Source organism: Pelmatolapia mariae, linkage group LG18 (genome assembly GCF_036321145.2).
Source record: "Pelmatolapia mariae isolate MD_Pm_ZW linkage group LG18, Pm_UMD_F_2, whole genome shotgun sequence".
Classification (NCBI taxonomy): Eukaryota; Metazoa; Chordata; class Actinopteri; order Cichliformes; family Cichlidae; genus Pelmatolapia; species Pelmatolapia mariae.
In genome coordinates, this window is record NC_086243.1 from 391,488 (window position 1) to 407,792 (window position 16,305).

A 16,305-nucleotide genomic window follows, 5' to 3' on the forward strand; every position below is an offset into this window, starting at 1 on the left:
AGACCCGACAATGTTTGCATGAACACACTTTGAAGCATTACGTTATGGACCACTTTTCACACATGGTTGGTTTACCCACACAGCCGGCTGTAGCTTTTCAACTCACAGCCCGACACACACCCAAAAAACAGCCGAGAGAGCACAGACTACGCCCGAGAGGCGTGATTGCAGATGCCGCTCAGGTGGGTCCACCTCCCCTGCAGCGGCACTGCAGACCACGCCCCGCAACACATCAAACACGTAAAATATATATTTATGCACTTTCGCATTCACTTTTTGTTTTTTGTTATTTTTACACAGTGTTCTGAATGATGAACAATGGTCTACAGCCAATCTTGTGTATTATTATACAAACTTTGGTTGTAAGATTCAGATAACTATTTAATAAAAGCTAAATATTTTATATGAGAGTAAGAAAGAAAAGTATATCTTTGTGTCCACCTTTCTCTGTTAATGCCCTACGTGGCCCCCTGGCAAAAGCTTTGCTAGATCCGCCCCTGCACAGTTGTGCGGCTGGATCTGGAATGGTGTGCTATGACTTTTGGTGCTGTCAGCTACACAAAAAAGGAGCTTGGTGTTTATTTGTCTCTCAGAAACAGTTCATAACTTCCCTTCAACTCATTCATGTCACCTAAAGGGTAAACCTGTTTCTCCATCACCTGTTCAGCTCTGATGATTTAGTAAGGACATCTCCTGGTTTGGACCAGCCCTTTTTTCAGCTATGGCTCCAGCAAACATCAGCTGATACTAGAAATTAAAATCAAATGAATTCTAACAACAGCTGATCAAGCTTAAACGTGCTGCTGTTGTTTAGCGCGATAAACAAGAGCGAAAAGCCGATCATTGATCAGTTTCATGATTGAAGTTGCAACAGGCAAGAGAATGACAGGGGAGGCTTCGTAACGACAGAATAAATCGTAATATTTTCTCTGAATGTGGGACGATTCCGTTTGTACGGCAACTCTACGAACTAACCCTTATGAATAAAATAAAGTTCAACGTCAGTAACTTAGCGCGCACACTGCTTTATAGAAACTCCCGTCGTGCTAGCTAGCACGCAGTACGATTGTAAAAGGTCAGCACAACGAAAATAAACTACAGCTAAACTCGGTTTATATCTGACCCAAATAGAGTGCAGATCATAACTTCTTACCTGAAATTCAGTTCACCTCACGCTCCTGCCCTGCCACCACCAAACAACTCAGTTATTTTTTCCACATCGACCAGCATCATCGGCCCATATAAACGAAAAATAAGTCCAGCTGAGACACAGACTATTGGCGAGCGATCGGGTGATGAAACGAGTGTCAGCCGCCTCACTGTAAGCCAAGCCCGGGTGCTTTTTAACGAAAAGCTGCTAGCCGCGCTAGCTAGCTACGCTAGCTAGCCGGCTATCAGCAACACGTAAGAGAACTGTTGCTAATATGGGATGTCTTGATAAAACGAGCAGATATTTGAAGTTTACACACCTACATTCTCGCCTGAAAATATCTTAAAAGTTTATTTTGTGACCTAGAAACACAAAATAAACTTGGGAATGTCTGCTTTACCTCTTTTTTTTTTCTCTTTTTTTTTTTAATTTTCTATATTGTCTTTATTTCTTGCTGTAGTTAATTCTTGCTGTAGTTAATTTTAAAAGAGAAAATCAAATTATAAAGATCAGTGACAAATATTATACAAATACTGCCCCTCTTTATCAAAGCAACAGTTACCAACAGTTCAATCCATTTTCCTTTATTTTATTACAAGAAGGATTTTGTACAAGCAATATATACAACGAAGAGGTGGCCGCCATTGTTTGAGGTGTACGGCAGAGGTGTGCTATGAATTGTGGGATATGGAGTTTTCCACCATGTCATAGGCCAAAATTTGCACTAAAATATTAATATTTAAAAAAAGTATAAAAGTCATAAACACCAAAAGTCATAGCACACCATTCCAGATCCAGCCGCACAAAATGATATAACATATGTGAAGCTTGTCTCAAAACTGTGGGGTGAGTTACGCGGCGAAAATTTAGGTGGAAAAAGGAGAATAATAAGCAGCATAAATCTGACGAATAGTAATAAGTGTGCCTCTTGGCATAGGCACACTTAATAATTCAGAAAGGATTCTGAATATTTGTCAAAATGATCCAAAACCCCTCCATTCAAAACACTTAACATTCACATTGTTCTTTTCTGTATGCAGGCCATCCAGCTTGCAGACAGGACGATCTCCACCCAGACCTCCAGCCTGCCGCACCCCGACACTCTCCATCTCCCCAACTCCTTCCTGTTCCTCGTCCCTTCCCCGATCTGTCTACCATGAAATGACAGCTAACAATGTCATCATCCTGGAGCCTGATTCCTCTAGCCCCGCCTCCAGGAATCGTTTGCTCTCTTCTGCAATCGGCGGCCTTTCCGATTGGCCAGCAAATTCAGATGCAGTGCCTTCCGCTAATGTCATTGTTGTGGAAACCTCCAATCTGATCATTCGCAGTGCGTCTGAGTTCTGCCTAAGCTCCACCCCACTGTCCGTGGAACCGCAGGAGAGCACCTTCACGTCAAATCCTTTTTTCAAGCTGCGCTCACTCAGCAGCCAGTCACTGGTGGAGCAAGAGATTAGGATGGTGAGGCAGAGGGAGGAGGAGTGGAAAAGGCAGAGGGAGGAGATGTGGAGGAGGAAAAGAGAGGAGGAGTGGAAGAGAGGGAGAGAGCGGTACGATACTGTTTTGGTGTCTCCGGGTCTGAGTGATAATGTTACGTACAACGGTATGTATCATCCACACAACTAAAACACTAATGATTTAGGAAGTACACAACCTAACATACTAGAAACTTTTTATTTTATTGTAGATTTATTCAAATGAGTCAGTGTTTGAATGTGTTTGAATGTAAGACAGTGTGTTCTGAGTGTTATGTTCATGATGTTAGCCAAGACTAACAGCTTTCACTGCTGAGTGAAAACAACAGTTACTAAGTCAAACAGGTCAACAGCACAGTGTTAATCTGTTACCGATAAGACACATAAATCAGCCTTTGTTGTATGCTTCAACAGTAAAGGCTTTAATGAGGACTCCCTTTTTTATGATTTGTGACATCTTGGGAAAATTTCCCAACAAGCATCTATAAGATCTAAAAAGAAATGTTAGAAAAATGTCTTATAGTCTGTGTAGTTCTCAATTCAGGCCCTAATTCATATATGCTGATGATGCTGTGGGAACTTCCTCTGTTTTGATACCAGTGTCAGTGGTTCCAGACAGAAGCGTCTCCTCCCCGTCATCCCCCTCCAGGACCCGCAAAATAGAGCGATCCAGTTTGTCTTGTGACCACAAGGTTGGCAGACTCACACACACATTCATATGCATGCACTCTACAGCTGTTGTAGAAGACAAAGTTGTGTCAGCACCAAAGTCTGGAAATCATTATGCACTCCTCTAATACAAATGAGCGTGTTTCGTCTTATTCGGTAGAATAAAACCACTTGACATTCATATATAGTTCATATATAGTACCCCAGCACTGACAGTATCTTATGTTTCAAGTCATGCAAACAGCTTATGACCCTGGATATCATTGCTCCTCTGAAAAGAAGAGATGACTGTCTCTGATATAATGCATAAAATTTTTAAGCATACAGCTTCTAAGGCTTTGCACTCATTTACAGGATCCTTATTTGACCTGTAAAAACAGTGAAAAAGTTTTAAAAAGACGTTTGGGAAGTTAGGACATTTTCCTGTTCGTCACTAATAGGGCTGCCACAAACGATTATTTTGATAGTAGACTGGTCACAGATTATTTTTGCGATTAGTCGGCTAATCAGATCATGCTAGATAGATAGATAGATAGATAGATAGATAGATAGATAGATAGATAGAGCAGATGATAATTTATTAAACTTTTAATGAAATTTGCAGATTGTCTCGGTGGAGTTTAATAAACTCGGCCGTCTGCTCCTTGCTATCTAAAATATAACAGGACACTGGAGTAAATTCTCGACCAGCTCACACTTCTGTTTAATCAGTTTTCTGACGTTTGTGAAAACTATAGCAAATAAAACACTGAAAAAAGCCAAACAATAAAATTTTTAAGTTATCTAAGTGACTTCTATATCATGTTTAACCTGAGTAGCAAAAGATCGTGGGGGTTTGAAAACGATGTGCCGGGAGTCCGGTGTTCTCGCCGGCTCTAGTGAGCCTTGAACTCCCGGTCAGCTATCGAGCTGGTGGGTAACAGACGTCTCCGAAAACGTCACTTTTACAAATATGTGATGTCTTGATAAACTGAACAGATATTTGAAGTTTACACAGCTACATTCTCGCCTGAAAATATGTTAAAAGTTTATTTTGTGACCCAGACAGAGTAATAAGAGTAATATTAAAACTAAGTAGCTGCCGCCATTGTTGGAAATGCTATGAATTCTGGGATAGGTTGGGCCATGAAGGATAAACCCGACCTATCCTTCAAATCTGAGGAAATGAAGGACGCATTTGTCGGCCGCATTTGGAGAAGTCTACGAATTTGGACAGCCTTTGTCGTGTTGCTGTCACGTAATCGGCCTACAAATGCGGCCTCAGGAGGATGCAGCCTCTGAATTTGGACACAGCTACGATACCAGAGTTGCTTCTTCTTCTTCGGTGTTTAACGGCAGCTGGCATCCTTGTAGATGCAGTGCTGCCATCTTCTGTTTCAGTCCGTTATTACACTGTTAAATCCTACTACCTGCGCCTTTCAGGATCTTACAAAGCTTCAAACGACGCGTCGACTATTAAATTAGTGGCAGCCCTAGTCACTAATAACAAGAACAACCCCGAGTTTGTTTTTAGCACCGGAGCCAGGCTGACAGAGAGTCAGAGCTAAATTGAGGTTTTCTTTTAACTTTAACGAGAAATTCTTCAGAAATAAAATTTTAACCATCAGAGAAAAAATAATTCATAGCTGCCCCATATGAAGTGCATTAAATGCAGGAACTTTAATAACTGCTTACTTTACCTAGGCTCTTCCTCTCTTATCATCTTTCTTAGTTGACTAAACCATGAATGCGCCTCAAACAATTTTCACTATTATTTAATGCTTAAATATGATTATTCTATCTTCATTAGCAGATTATGTACCACAGGCTTCTAAGGTGGCCACAAACAAATGATTTCTAAACTTTCTTTTATTTTAAAATAGAGTTGCTGTCAAACTGTTAAATGGTCATTTCCAAAGTAATGGTTTATAGAGTGCATGATAGCAGAGAATGTAATGATGCTGTTTAAACTGTCACTCTGACTTTCGTTTGTACTTCACCCATTGTATATGTCATACACATTGTTTCACTCATTTTTTTTACCTTAACTTTCTGACTCATCGATCAGTTGGATTGATCGCACCTTTCATTCACCAGTTCACAATTTAGCAAATATATTCATTATTTACCTCATTTCATCGAACCATTACACCTGCATCACTTTATCCAGCATTTCTGTTACATCTTCTCTTCATTTTCCTTTCTCTCTAATGTCCATCCATCCATCCTCCATCCACCATCCATCATCCATCCATCCATCCATCCATCCATCCATCCATCCATCCATCCTCCATCCACCATCCATCCATCCATCCATCCATCCATCCATCCATCCATCCATCCATCCTCCATCCACCATCCATCCATCCATCCATCCTCCATCCATCCATCCATCCTCCATCCACCATCCATCCATCCATCCATCCATCCATCCACCATCCATCCATCCATCCATCCATCCATCCATCCATCCATCCATCCTCCATCCTCCATCCACCATCCATTCATCCATCATCCATCCATCTTTGCTCCAGTGGTTCAGCTGAGTCTTCCCCTCCCTCCAGTTCCCTCCTTCCCTCTCTTCAGTGCCTCGACAACAAAATGCCATGGCACAACGATGGGAGGCCTCCCTACTAGCCAATCAGAAGAAGAAGTAAGCAACGGTACTGCTCAGCTGTCAGACATTTTAAAAGCCAAAATGAAGTCCCCTGCCTGTTTCTTCCTTAGTTTTGCTCTCAGTCAGTCCCGTGTATCAGCAGCCAATGTGTTTTACAACATTTGTCAGAGCTATGGGTTATAGCTCAAATGTGGGTTTTTCACCTGGACACCACAGAAGAAGAGAACTGTTTCTCGGTTTCAATGATTTCAGTAATTTACCTGAGCTGGTTTTCTCACAGTGTCTCAGTGGCTTTAAAAGTCAGACTATCTAAAAGAGTCCGACACATTGGACCTGCCTGTAACGTCATTTTTCCTTTATATAATAATTCCTGTGGACAGATTCCCTAAAGCTTAATTAATCTGCAGTCATGATAATCCCACTGGTTGTAACATGTGACATTTAATGTGAATTTTCACATTTTAGCATTTGTGATTTTCCCCTTGATATATAATATTTACAGCACTTTGATAACTAGATATGGCTGAGCTAAGGCACTAGTAGAACTATTTATTGACATCTGTTTTATGTGAATGACTGACTCGAATGCAGTGATTTTCAATTTTACTTCTTGGCAGTCACATGCTCGATTTTAATGACTTTATATGTGGAAAATATTGTAGCTATGCATTGCAGAGATGCAGACAAGATGTTGCATGTTGTTTTCTTCACAATAACAGTTCATGTATTTTAAAGGTGCCACGCCAAACTTTGAAAATCACTGCCTTAATGAAGTGTTACAATGAGCCATTGATCCAAACAGTTTGGATGTCCCAGGTTTCCTAAAGAGCTACGGTGGCTTTCGCTTCTTTGATGAAGGTCAGTTGTTGGCACAGGTTCTGATCAGTGTGTTAAATATACACTCTACCTTCCTTTAGTCCCTTATTGGCACACATGTGTCATTTTTGAGGAAAGCTGTTAGTGTTTTAAACAGTTTAGGTAGCTTCTGTTAAGTGGCTGCATGATCTCGATGAGAGCAGCTCATAAAGGGAAACTTGCCCTTGCATGATGGATCCTCCCCCTTTAGTTTTTAACTTTAACATTAATAGTTTGCCTTTGGCATCCACACTGTATTGTTTTCATCCTCTCAGTAGTTGGCCTACAGCCTTTTTACTTTTTACTTTAGGAACCAAAAGAAAATCTGTAATTTCTGCTCTGCAACCTGTGTTGTTGTGTGTGCCACAGGCTTTTTTCCATCATGAGCCTAGCTATCCCCCGAGAGTCCAAGCTATAAGGACGGAGTCTACTCTTATCTAGACTGTAGATAAGTTAATTAGTTTAGGTTAACTTCACACCATCATACAAAAAATGGACATCATAGAGCCGGTGTTTCATCCTGAAGTAAAACAAATAAGGAACAAAGATGTATCTCAGGAAAAAGGATTACTGTGTAATGGAACTGAAGAGAAGTGAAAAAGTTAGAAGAGGACAATAGTTATTCGAATATGTTGCCAGATAGCTTGTAGCTAATGCCTCACCAACAACTTCCATCTATAAAATGGATGAAAGATCTCAAGCTGAAACAAACGTTTGCACGGCCGTGTCCCCGTGCTGTTTGAGCTTTATAATCATCCCCAGACAAACACGCTTATCTTGGAGTGACACAACCTGGCCAAACTGTGTATGGCTCCACAGTTATGGAGGCGAGGGCTCGTCACAGCTCTGACCACAAGATCTAGTCAATATTTTTACAGATTTTTATCGCCTGTCTTGATTCTTACAAAGAGAGATTTATCGTATTGTATTTTTGCTGCATATATTTATGAACTGAGCAGTGCTTATAAATTCTTAAAACTTTTATTTGTAAAAGGTTTATAACATATTGTGATGGTAAGATTATTGAAAACGTGAAGTCTTTCCATGTTTTTTAGAAGCTGATTTTTCCGTGTGGTGTGTGCGTATGTGCACGAGTGCATACCAATCCATCCTCCTCACACATGAGACTTACACATGAGTGGCTCTGGCTTCTGCAGTATGACTCCAGAGTACGTCCACTGGTTTGGATAAAAGGTGCGTTCAAGTCAGCTCAGAATGCAGGATTTTTCTGTCACGGGGGAACAACACCAGACAGGAATGCAGCAGATTGTTTGGGATCACCTTATTTTAACTGTGCCACACTGCAGTGTATTACTGAATAAACTATATTACAGTATCTCAAACTACCTAGCTAACTGCATTAGACCTGTGAGTCACTGTGCAACCTGAAGCTAGATCCACAGCTCAGTAGATTATAGTAGTTTGGCTTACCTTTTCTTTACCTTCTGCCCTACCTTCCTAATATTTAAATCCTACATTTACAACTTTTTATGACAATGTTAAAGTAATACTACTTTTCAAGTGCTGAAGGTGTTGTTAGATACTATAATTAGCTTTGTATCCACACTAGGTGTTATAGTTTCAACTTGAAATTGAAGGCGAAGCTTTAAGTACCTTAAAGAGAAAGATTGCTAATAGAAGGCTGCAAAAAACTTTCCCACTGAGTATTTTTCACCAGCCACTCTGATCAGTATGCTGGTGGTCATTTTTTAAATAAGACAGAGGTCCATTTTTAGGTGCTTGATTGACATGCTCCGTCTTGTGTGATTAACACACTGGCCAGTTACTAATAAACATAAGGAACTATGTTGTTCAGATTTTTCACTCAGTAAATATTTTCCTTTAAATCCATGTAGCAATATTAGTGCTCAAATGTTAACAGTGCATTTGGCTCTTTTGGCCAGTCTAATGCTGATGTATCTCCTCCAATCAGCTTCCAGCTGTTAACCGCCTACTCCACCGCACTGCACATATTCTGGCAATGTTAACCTCAACCTGAAAAGATGGTGTTGACCACAAAACCATCACTGGCTTCAGTTTAGCTATAATATAACAATAATGGCCATAGTGAACAGCATCAGCTTTTATGCCCATCTTTATATACAGTCTTTATTAGGGATGGGTACCGGTGTCCGGTGCCATGATGGCACCGGTTCTGACATAAACGGTAGTAACCAGACCGAAAAGCAGCGCACATTTCGGTGCTTTATTTCGGTGCTTTTTTTTCCTGAGCTGTGATGACTTTAGATTTTAGCCAATCATTTTACGTTTCCGAGGATAGTAGGCGGGGCCAGGCACGTACGTTCTTTTAGAGCAGAGCTACAGATCAAAAATATCCAAGGCAAAGCGGTCAAAGTCTGGCTGTACTTCACAGGAAAATATGCAAACTCAGCAGCCTGCAACAAGTGCTTTAAGCTGATACTGTGATACTGTGCAAAGGAGGTAACATCTCGAATCTGATGAAACACCTGGCGACGCATAGCGTTTTTTTAAAAGCCGAGAAATGCGCCGTATTTGATAACTTGCTGCGAGACCTCACACCGAGCACATCTACTGCGGGTGTGGTGCCTGTTATCGGACCCGGAGTTAGCAACATCCCCCAAAAACCCGAAGAGTAGAGTCCTGGCCCCTAGCCCTGCCAGTGTAGCAGAAATGATGACGGATGATGATGGCAGCAGCAGCTGTTCTTCTCTGCGTGAGTAGCTTAATGTTGTTCATGTGTAATTCACGTTGAGTAGGCTAACCACGTTATTACATTAATGCATGTAAGGTGAACTAGCAAACACCGTCGTAGTTACATGCAGCTGTCTTCTTGTTTGATGGCAGATACTCCCTTCACCCTGGCCAAAAAGGTTAAAATGACCAAAGAAAAAGTGGAAAACAGCTGAACATGAGAGGTTTTTGGACAAAGTTTGTGTTTTTTCCATTGATTAAGCACTGCTTCCAGCCAAGAGTGATACCATGTATGCCCCATAGCTGCAGAAAAGGCTAACATTGTTATCTTTTTACAAAAAAAACAGCTGAACATGAGAGGTTTTTGGACAAAGTTTGTGTTTTTTCCATTGATTAAGCACTGCTTCCAGCCAAGAGTGATACCATGTATGCCCCATAGCTGCAGAAAAGGCTAACATTGTTATATTTTTACAAAAAAAACAGCTGAACATGAGAGGTTTTTGGACAAAGTTTGTGTTCTCCATTCTTTAAGCACCGGTTTGAGCACCGTTTAAGCACCGGCACCGTTTCAAAAGTACCGGTTTGGCACCGGTATCGGATAAAACCTAAACGATACCCATCCCTAGTCTTTATACACACCCTTGTGGAACAGCTAAAAGCTGGAAAAGCTTTTGACTGGAAAGCTGGAATTTTGGAATGAATGTAGACGACTTCAATCCAAAGATAATACTGACTGGCGTCTGACCCCTGACCCTGGATACACTGTCAGTGACTCGTGGAACTAAAGCTGTAGCAATCATGCTACAAAGAAAATAGTCCTAATTTAATAAACCTGTCACAACTATTCACATTCCTCCCCAAAACATTCAGTTTGCCTTACTCCAAAATATACGGTTAAGGTAGGTCTACCACCTACGATGGCTCAGACCTCGTTAGATTACCAGGATAATTAATACATAAGTGTTGTCCATCTAAAGACTTTTGTTGGAGATTTAGTTCAATTTTATTTATACAGCATCAAAACCACAACACTGTAAGGCAGACCCTACAGTAATAATGTTGGATTATTCACACATATATCAGTTATTACTGCTAGAAATGGCCTTTTGCTGACCACATATTGGAAACTGAAATACAGAAAACAAATGCAACTAAAAATTCAACTCAAAGTGCAAAATGTACACCCTCACCCCCCGATCAGAGGTCACAGAGGTCACAGACTGCACTTAGATGCTGTGTTAATGTACGCTTTGGAAAGTCTGAATATACTTAAATCTCTGTGTTATGAATTCTGAGATGTGTTGAATGCACTCTGTGAGAACAGGATGAAGGGTCAGCATGTTTCTGTGTTGCTGTGATACTGTATTATAACCTGGATTACACTGTACTGTACACTCAGTGATCAGCCTGTAATTTGAGTCCACATCCACACCTGGCTGCAGTTTTACTTTAAGTTTTGTTGTTTTTGCATTTAATTTTGTTTAGTTTTGGAAATAAATTGAATTTAGATTTCAGATGTACTTCTCAGCTGGTGCAAAGGGAACCGGGTCCGATCTTCAGTGTGGATTCACAGATGTTTTCCTCATACGTGTTATTTATGTGTATTAGTTTGTTTGCATCCACATTCACTCATTTATTATTGCCAAATAAAGGTGTGGTGATCTTAAATAAAGCATAACTCCTGAGTGGTGCTCAGCGTTTCTTTATTCTCCATCAACCACATTCACCTACACAACTAGAAACACCAAGTAAACGAAGTAAGTGAACTGCTGCAGTGTATATTTAGCTGTACTTGGTCTTAATTTTGTTTTAGTTCTAAACACTTTCAGGAGAAATGTACTTCAAAATAACACAAAAAGCAAAGCATAGAAGAGCTAGCCTGGAGTCTGGATCTGCAGATTTCCACTGTGTGTTCACAGGGTGGGACTCATCCACTCGGATTAGGATGAAGCACATTTATCACCATGATATCACCATGGACACACACTTTTACAGCAGACATGGTCGTGACAATTTCTAATCTCGTTTTGTTTAGGCTTCTCCATATAATGACAGTATATAAAAATAATAACATATGATTCTGAAAATGTCCATGCTGAAAACTGGCATGACCCCAACAAGCTTCAGTGTAGCTGAGAGACAAAATCCAGGGTTTAAAACATCCCAGCAGCCTGCCCTAGCCTCCTGCTCTGTATTTACACCCTCAGTTTGCTCCTGCTCTGTTGTGTGCTCCTTTAAGGCTGTGCCCATGCTTGCCGTATGTTCTCCCTGAACATTTGTGGATTTGGGTGTGCTTGTATTCTTGACTTGCACTTTGTACTTATAAATAAAACCACTCTTTAGTTTATGCCTGAGTCCTGCATTTGGGTCAAACCGCTGCCTGCTACACAGGCAGCCTTGATCTAAAGTATTATCAGCTGCCATGGGTCAACATCAGACAGCAGGGTCAATCAGGAGTACTTTAAATGTTTCTATCACATGTAACTCACACGTGACATTTTCTTTACACCTGGTGCAAAACTAAACTGAAAAAATGTCTGAAATAAGAAAAGATCTCATTATTTTTGGGCCATAGTGGCTAAAAGTAGAAAACACAATAACAGCCTGGGAGAGAGGGATCTTCAAATGAAAAGAAAAATAATGACTGAGATTAAAGTTGTAAGTAAATTCAATAATAACAAGAAGAAGAAGAAGAAAAGAGCTTACAGGGACAGAAAATAAAGTTTAGAAGACAAAGGTTTTTAGAAATGTTCAGTTTTCAAGGTTGGATACAGATGTTCAAGAGTTTGCAGCTTACGTGTTCAGTTTTTATATTGTTTGTCCTGCATTTAAAAAAAAGGTGCACAAAGTGCACAATGATGACCTCATGCAGTAAAGCATGAGGTCATCTGTCCAATTACTTGAAGTTGAGTATGGGTCTGAAACACAGGACCATATGAATGCAACTGCATCAACTATCATATGCTACTGCTACAGGACAGCATATATAAGAGTAAACTACTCCCAGCTGTTGCTTATATCATACATCCAGATGTGTGCATGAGGAAACCAACAGCACAAACAGAGAACCATTGCCAGGTGAAGGCAGCAGCACAGACCAAAGAGCTTAGTTAAGGACCTAAACACCTCCTTCAGTGGACAACAGAAACGTTGATGCCACAGCAGGAAAAACACATGAGATAATACTGAAAGAAATGACTGCTGCATCCCATTTAGCTGGTCCATTGCCAAAGGGTGTGAAAAAAGGGCAAAACTAATAAAGCTAATAAGAAGCTTAACTTCTTGACATTCAGCACTGCTGACAAAGAGATGATAGTCAGGTAGCAGACACATGTGGGCCTGATCTGTCTGTGGGACAGACGAGGTCTAAGTCACACAACACATCTAACATGTAGTCGTTATTAAGGCGAGCTGAGTCAGCACCATCAGTCAAATCAAACGTACTGTCATGGTCTCCTTCTGGGTCACCTTGCTCTGTCTCCCTCTTTCTGCTCTCTCTACCCCCCTATCAGTGTGAGTGTGTTGGTGGGTGTGTGTGTGTGTGCTTTGTGTTTCAGAAAGATACTGATGGGCAAAACAATTTAAATCATCTCCACCAAGACTGTGTGTCTTGACAATCATATGCAATAAATCTGTCTACCTGTTGATGCACTAGGAGATTCAGGAGTGAAGCGAAGTTTTCCTGACTGTGAGAAGCTTCCTTCAGGTATCACCGTGGAAAATCTTTCCAAAGCCCTTCAAGTGACTAACTGCAAAACCGTCTTGATCAAATCATAAAACATCCAACTGCTCCTGTCCCTTTAATCATCTCTGTACATAAATGTCTAGATATATGAAAAGATACTGTTAGTCCTAGATTTTCCCCAGGTTAAATCCACAATCCTTCTGTTAAATGGACTCACCAGAAAATAACCTATTGGAGTCCACACTGCCATGAGGTGTGTCTGCAGTTTGCTTTGGGCCCTGGCAAGCCCTCTCTGCAGGTGAAGATGGAGTTGCCTGACCATACGTCCTACCTGGTGCTACCTTGCCCACAAACAACCTCTATGCTCTCTCCTGATGGTGAGACTATGGAGACGTACATCTGAGATTTGCTGACTAAAGGCATCAGCCATCCTCTTCTTCTTTGGATCCAGGATTTTTCCCTGGAGAAAACAGAGATAAATCTCTTCGTCCCTGCATCAACTACGGAGGTCTGATTAAAATAACCATTAAAAAGAAATACCCTTTGCCATTACACTCTTTCGCTTGTAGACTGTTACAAGGAGCCATTGTCTTCTCTAATCTTGATCTCCAGAACTTATGGTCTGCATTAGGAAGACAGGCTTCAAAACGTGCCTCATGTCATGACATTCACCCTCACTGGATGCTTTCCAAGCTCTGGTGAAACATGTGCTACTTTATCAGCCACCTTATTTTTGTCTACCTTGATTATTTTCCCGGGGGGGGGGGGGGGGGGTGTTGGTTACAAAACTCTTGCTGAACACCTGCAGCACATCTGCCAACTACTTGAAAAACAAACTGTTTGTAGAAAAATGTATATGTTTGAGAAGGGGTGGATGAAGGCAGATCCAGCCAAGGTCCAGGTGATGGTGGACTGGCCAAAGTCAGTAATCCACAAAAAACTCTTGTTGTGAACTCAGCAGGTTCTGACCCAGATTGGGGCAGTCCTTTCTCCAGGGTACCTTCTGGCCGCAGGTGAAACATGCATCTTGGTCTGTGTTTTGTCTGTCTGCCACGCCCTTTTCCTCTGCTGCCCGATCATCCGTGCTGCTTTGCCACGGCCTTGTACAGTGTTAATGCAGCGTTGTAGAGGTCAGCATTCTGTTGCTCTGCCTCTCTTTTCTTCTGGGCATGATGTCGCAGCTCTGTCAGCTGAGGCCCTCTGTGGTGAGAGGAGGCCTTGGGTTTAGTGCCCTCCATCTCCGCTGGGTTAGGTCCCCCTCCTGCAGCTTTGTTGGCGTTTTCAGGTTGTTGTGGTGGCTCCAGCTGCTGCAGCGGTGGGTCCAGGTCACGTTGAAGGGGAGGTAGAGGGGAGAGCAGGAGTCCAGGTCAGCTTCAGCTTTCTGTAGTGGGGCAAAAGCACAAAAAAAGTCAGAGGTGTATGAACAGGAAAATGATGTGTTTGTTTGCTGTGCTCTACGGAGACTGGAGCAACACGAGCCCTGTGTCAGCCCTCTCCCTCTCTCCTCCTTTCTCACTTTTTTTTCTCCCATTTTTTCCACTTTTTGCAGCTGTTAAATGTGAGGATAAACTAGAATTTTTCCATAACAACTTCTTCACGCTTCCATCCAAGTTCTGTCCTCGGTCCACTTGTAACACGGGTTCTGAAGCTGCAATTAGCACACTGGTTGTTACTAGATTAACTACGTGCCTCTTCCTACACGGGTGCACCAATTTAATAATCAGTGCGCTTTGCCCCGTTCATGACAGGATGTCTGAGCCGCACATAGACCCAACAGAATTTGAACAATTAAAATTTGAGGTGTTGTATCTCCGTGGCTCATCCAGCTTTCCACTTCTGTCACGGCGTTACAGCATCAAACCATGGAGGACTACATCCGTGCTTCCTTGCCTGCCAAACCAGCACCTGTGGAACCCCTGCGGGTCAGCTTTACGTTCCCTCCCAGTGTTGTCAGGAGGTCTTGGTCTGGGCACACTCCTCCACGCTTTCCGGCCGTCTGGGACCCAACAGGACCCTCCAACTCTCTTGACTGCCCTCTGGTGGCCTCCATGGGTTGTGACGTCTGTGAGTTTGTTTCTGCTTGTGACATCTGCACCCAGGCGAAGTCCTCCACCTTCAGCGCGTTCCTGTTCCCAGACACCCCTGGTCCCACGTCGGTCTTCATTTTGTCACCGGTCTTCCGTTGATTAATGCCTTAACACTATCACCATTGTTAAACGCTCCAAGGCGGTACACGTAGTCGCCACCAGAATCAATCTGGTCACTTATCGGTTACGCCTTCCAGCCTCCATGAAGGATGGAGCTGCGACACATGGAAGACAAGGTGGACTGTCTTCCATGTGTTGCAGCTAAAGCAACGCATTACCTGCCCAGTGCCACTCTCCTCCAGATGACTGCTCTTCCCTGAGCCCAGATCTGACTGGCTTCTTCCTGTAAAAGGGAGTTTTTCTCTCCCATAGTGGCATAGCTGCTCGTTGCCTGCTGATTGTTAAGGTTTTGTCTCCAATATTGTAGGGTCTTCACCTTACATTATAAAGTGATGTCATGGTACTGGGTCTGCAACGCAGTATTTGTGTTTCAGATTCTGATTTAATATTCCATGTCTATCGTCATTCCTGGTTCCTAATTATCCTTATTTCTCATGTGTTTGGAGTCCTTCCTCCCTTTGTGTTTATCTTAGCCTTTGTTTATTCTCTCTTCCCATGTCCCACTTTCCACGTCTAGTCACTCATGTCTCCATGTCCCCTCTGTCTCCCATTCAGTCGTGTCTCTATGTCTCAGCGTCTAGTCTGTGTCTTTGTGTTTCTTGGTTCTTAGCTTTTGTTCTGTATCTTTGTTTAGTCATCTGTCTTCCCTCTCAGTCATGTCCCCTTGTGAAGTCTGCGTTGTCCGCACCTGTCCTGTGTTTCCTGTTTTATTTTGATAGTCTATCCTATGTGCAGCATATCCAGTTTTGCTTCCCTTTGTCTTAGTCCCAGCTGTGTTTCCCTCCTGTTTCCTATTCCCTCTTTACTGTATTTAAGCCCTGTGTTTTCCTCTGCTCTTTGTCACGTCGTACCTCCTCATGTGCTGTAAGTCGCTCCGTGTTTCTGGTTTCAGTTTTTCTACGCTTCTAGTTTCCCAGTGTTTTGTTCTTAGTTTTATACTCTAGGTTTTTGGTTTGTTTTCTGTAAGTTATATTATGAAGGATTTTTCCAGCAAA

At 42.0% G+C, this 16,305-nt stretch overlaps 1 protein-coding gene across 6 annotated transcripts in view; it reads left to right on the forward strand.

Moving 5' to 3' along the window:
• Nucleotides 1-11,103, forward strand: part of LOC134617400 (uncharacterized) — a 42,882-nt gene extending 31,779 nt beyond the window's left edge. For 4 of the 6 annotated variants that reach the window (XM_063462630.1, XM_063462627.1, XM_063462626.1 and 1 more), the window contains exons 5-7: nucleotides 2,191-2,753; nucleotides 3,226-3,317; nucleotides 5,838-11,103. In XM_063462630.1, the coding sequence (XP_063318700.1) occupies nucleotides 2,191-2,753; nucleotides 3,226-3,317; nucleotides 5,838-5,930 (748 nt within the window). In that variant the 3' untranslated portion in view covers nucleotides 5,931-11,103. Of the gene's footprint in view, nucleotides 1-2,190; nucleotides 2,754-3,225; nucleotides 3,318-5,341 lie in introns of all 6 variants that reach the window. The other 2 variants (XM_063462629.1, XM_063462628.1) reach the window with 2 other exon arrangements.
• The last annotated feature ends 5,202 nt before the right edge of the window (nucleotides 11,104-16,305 follow it).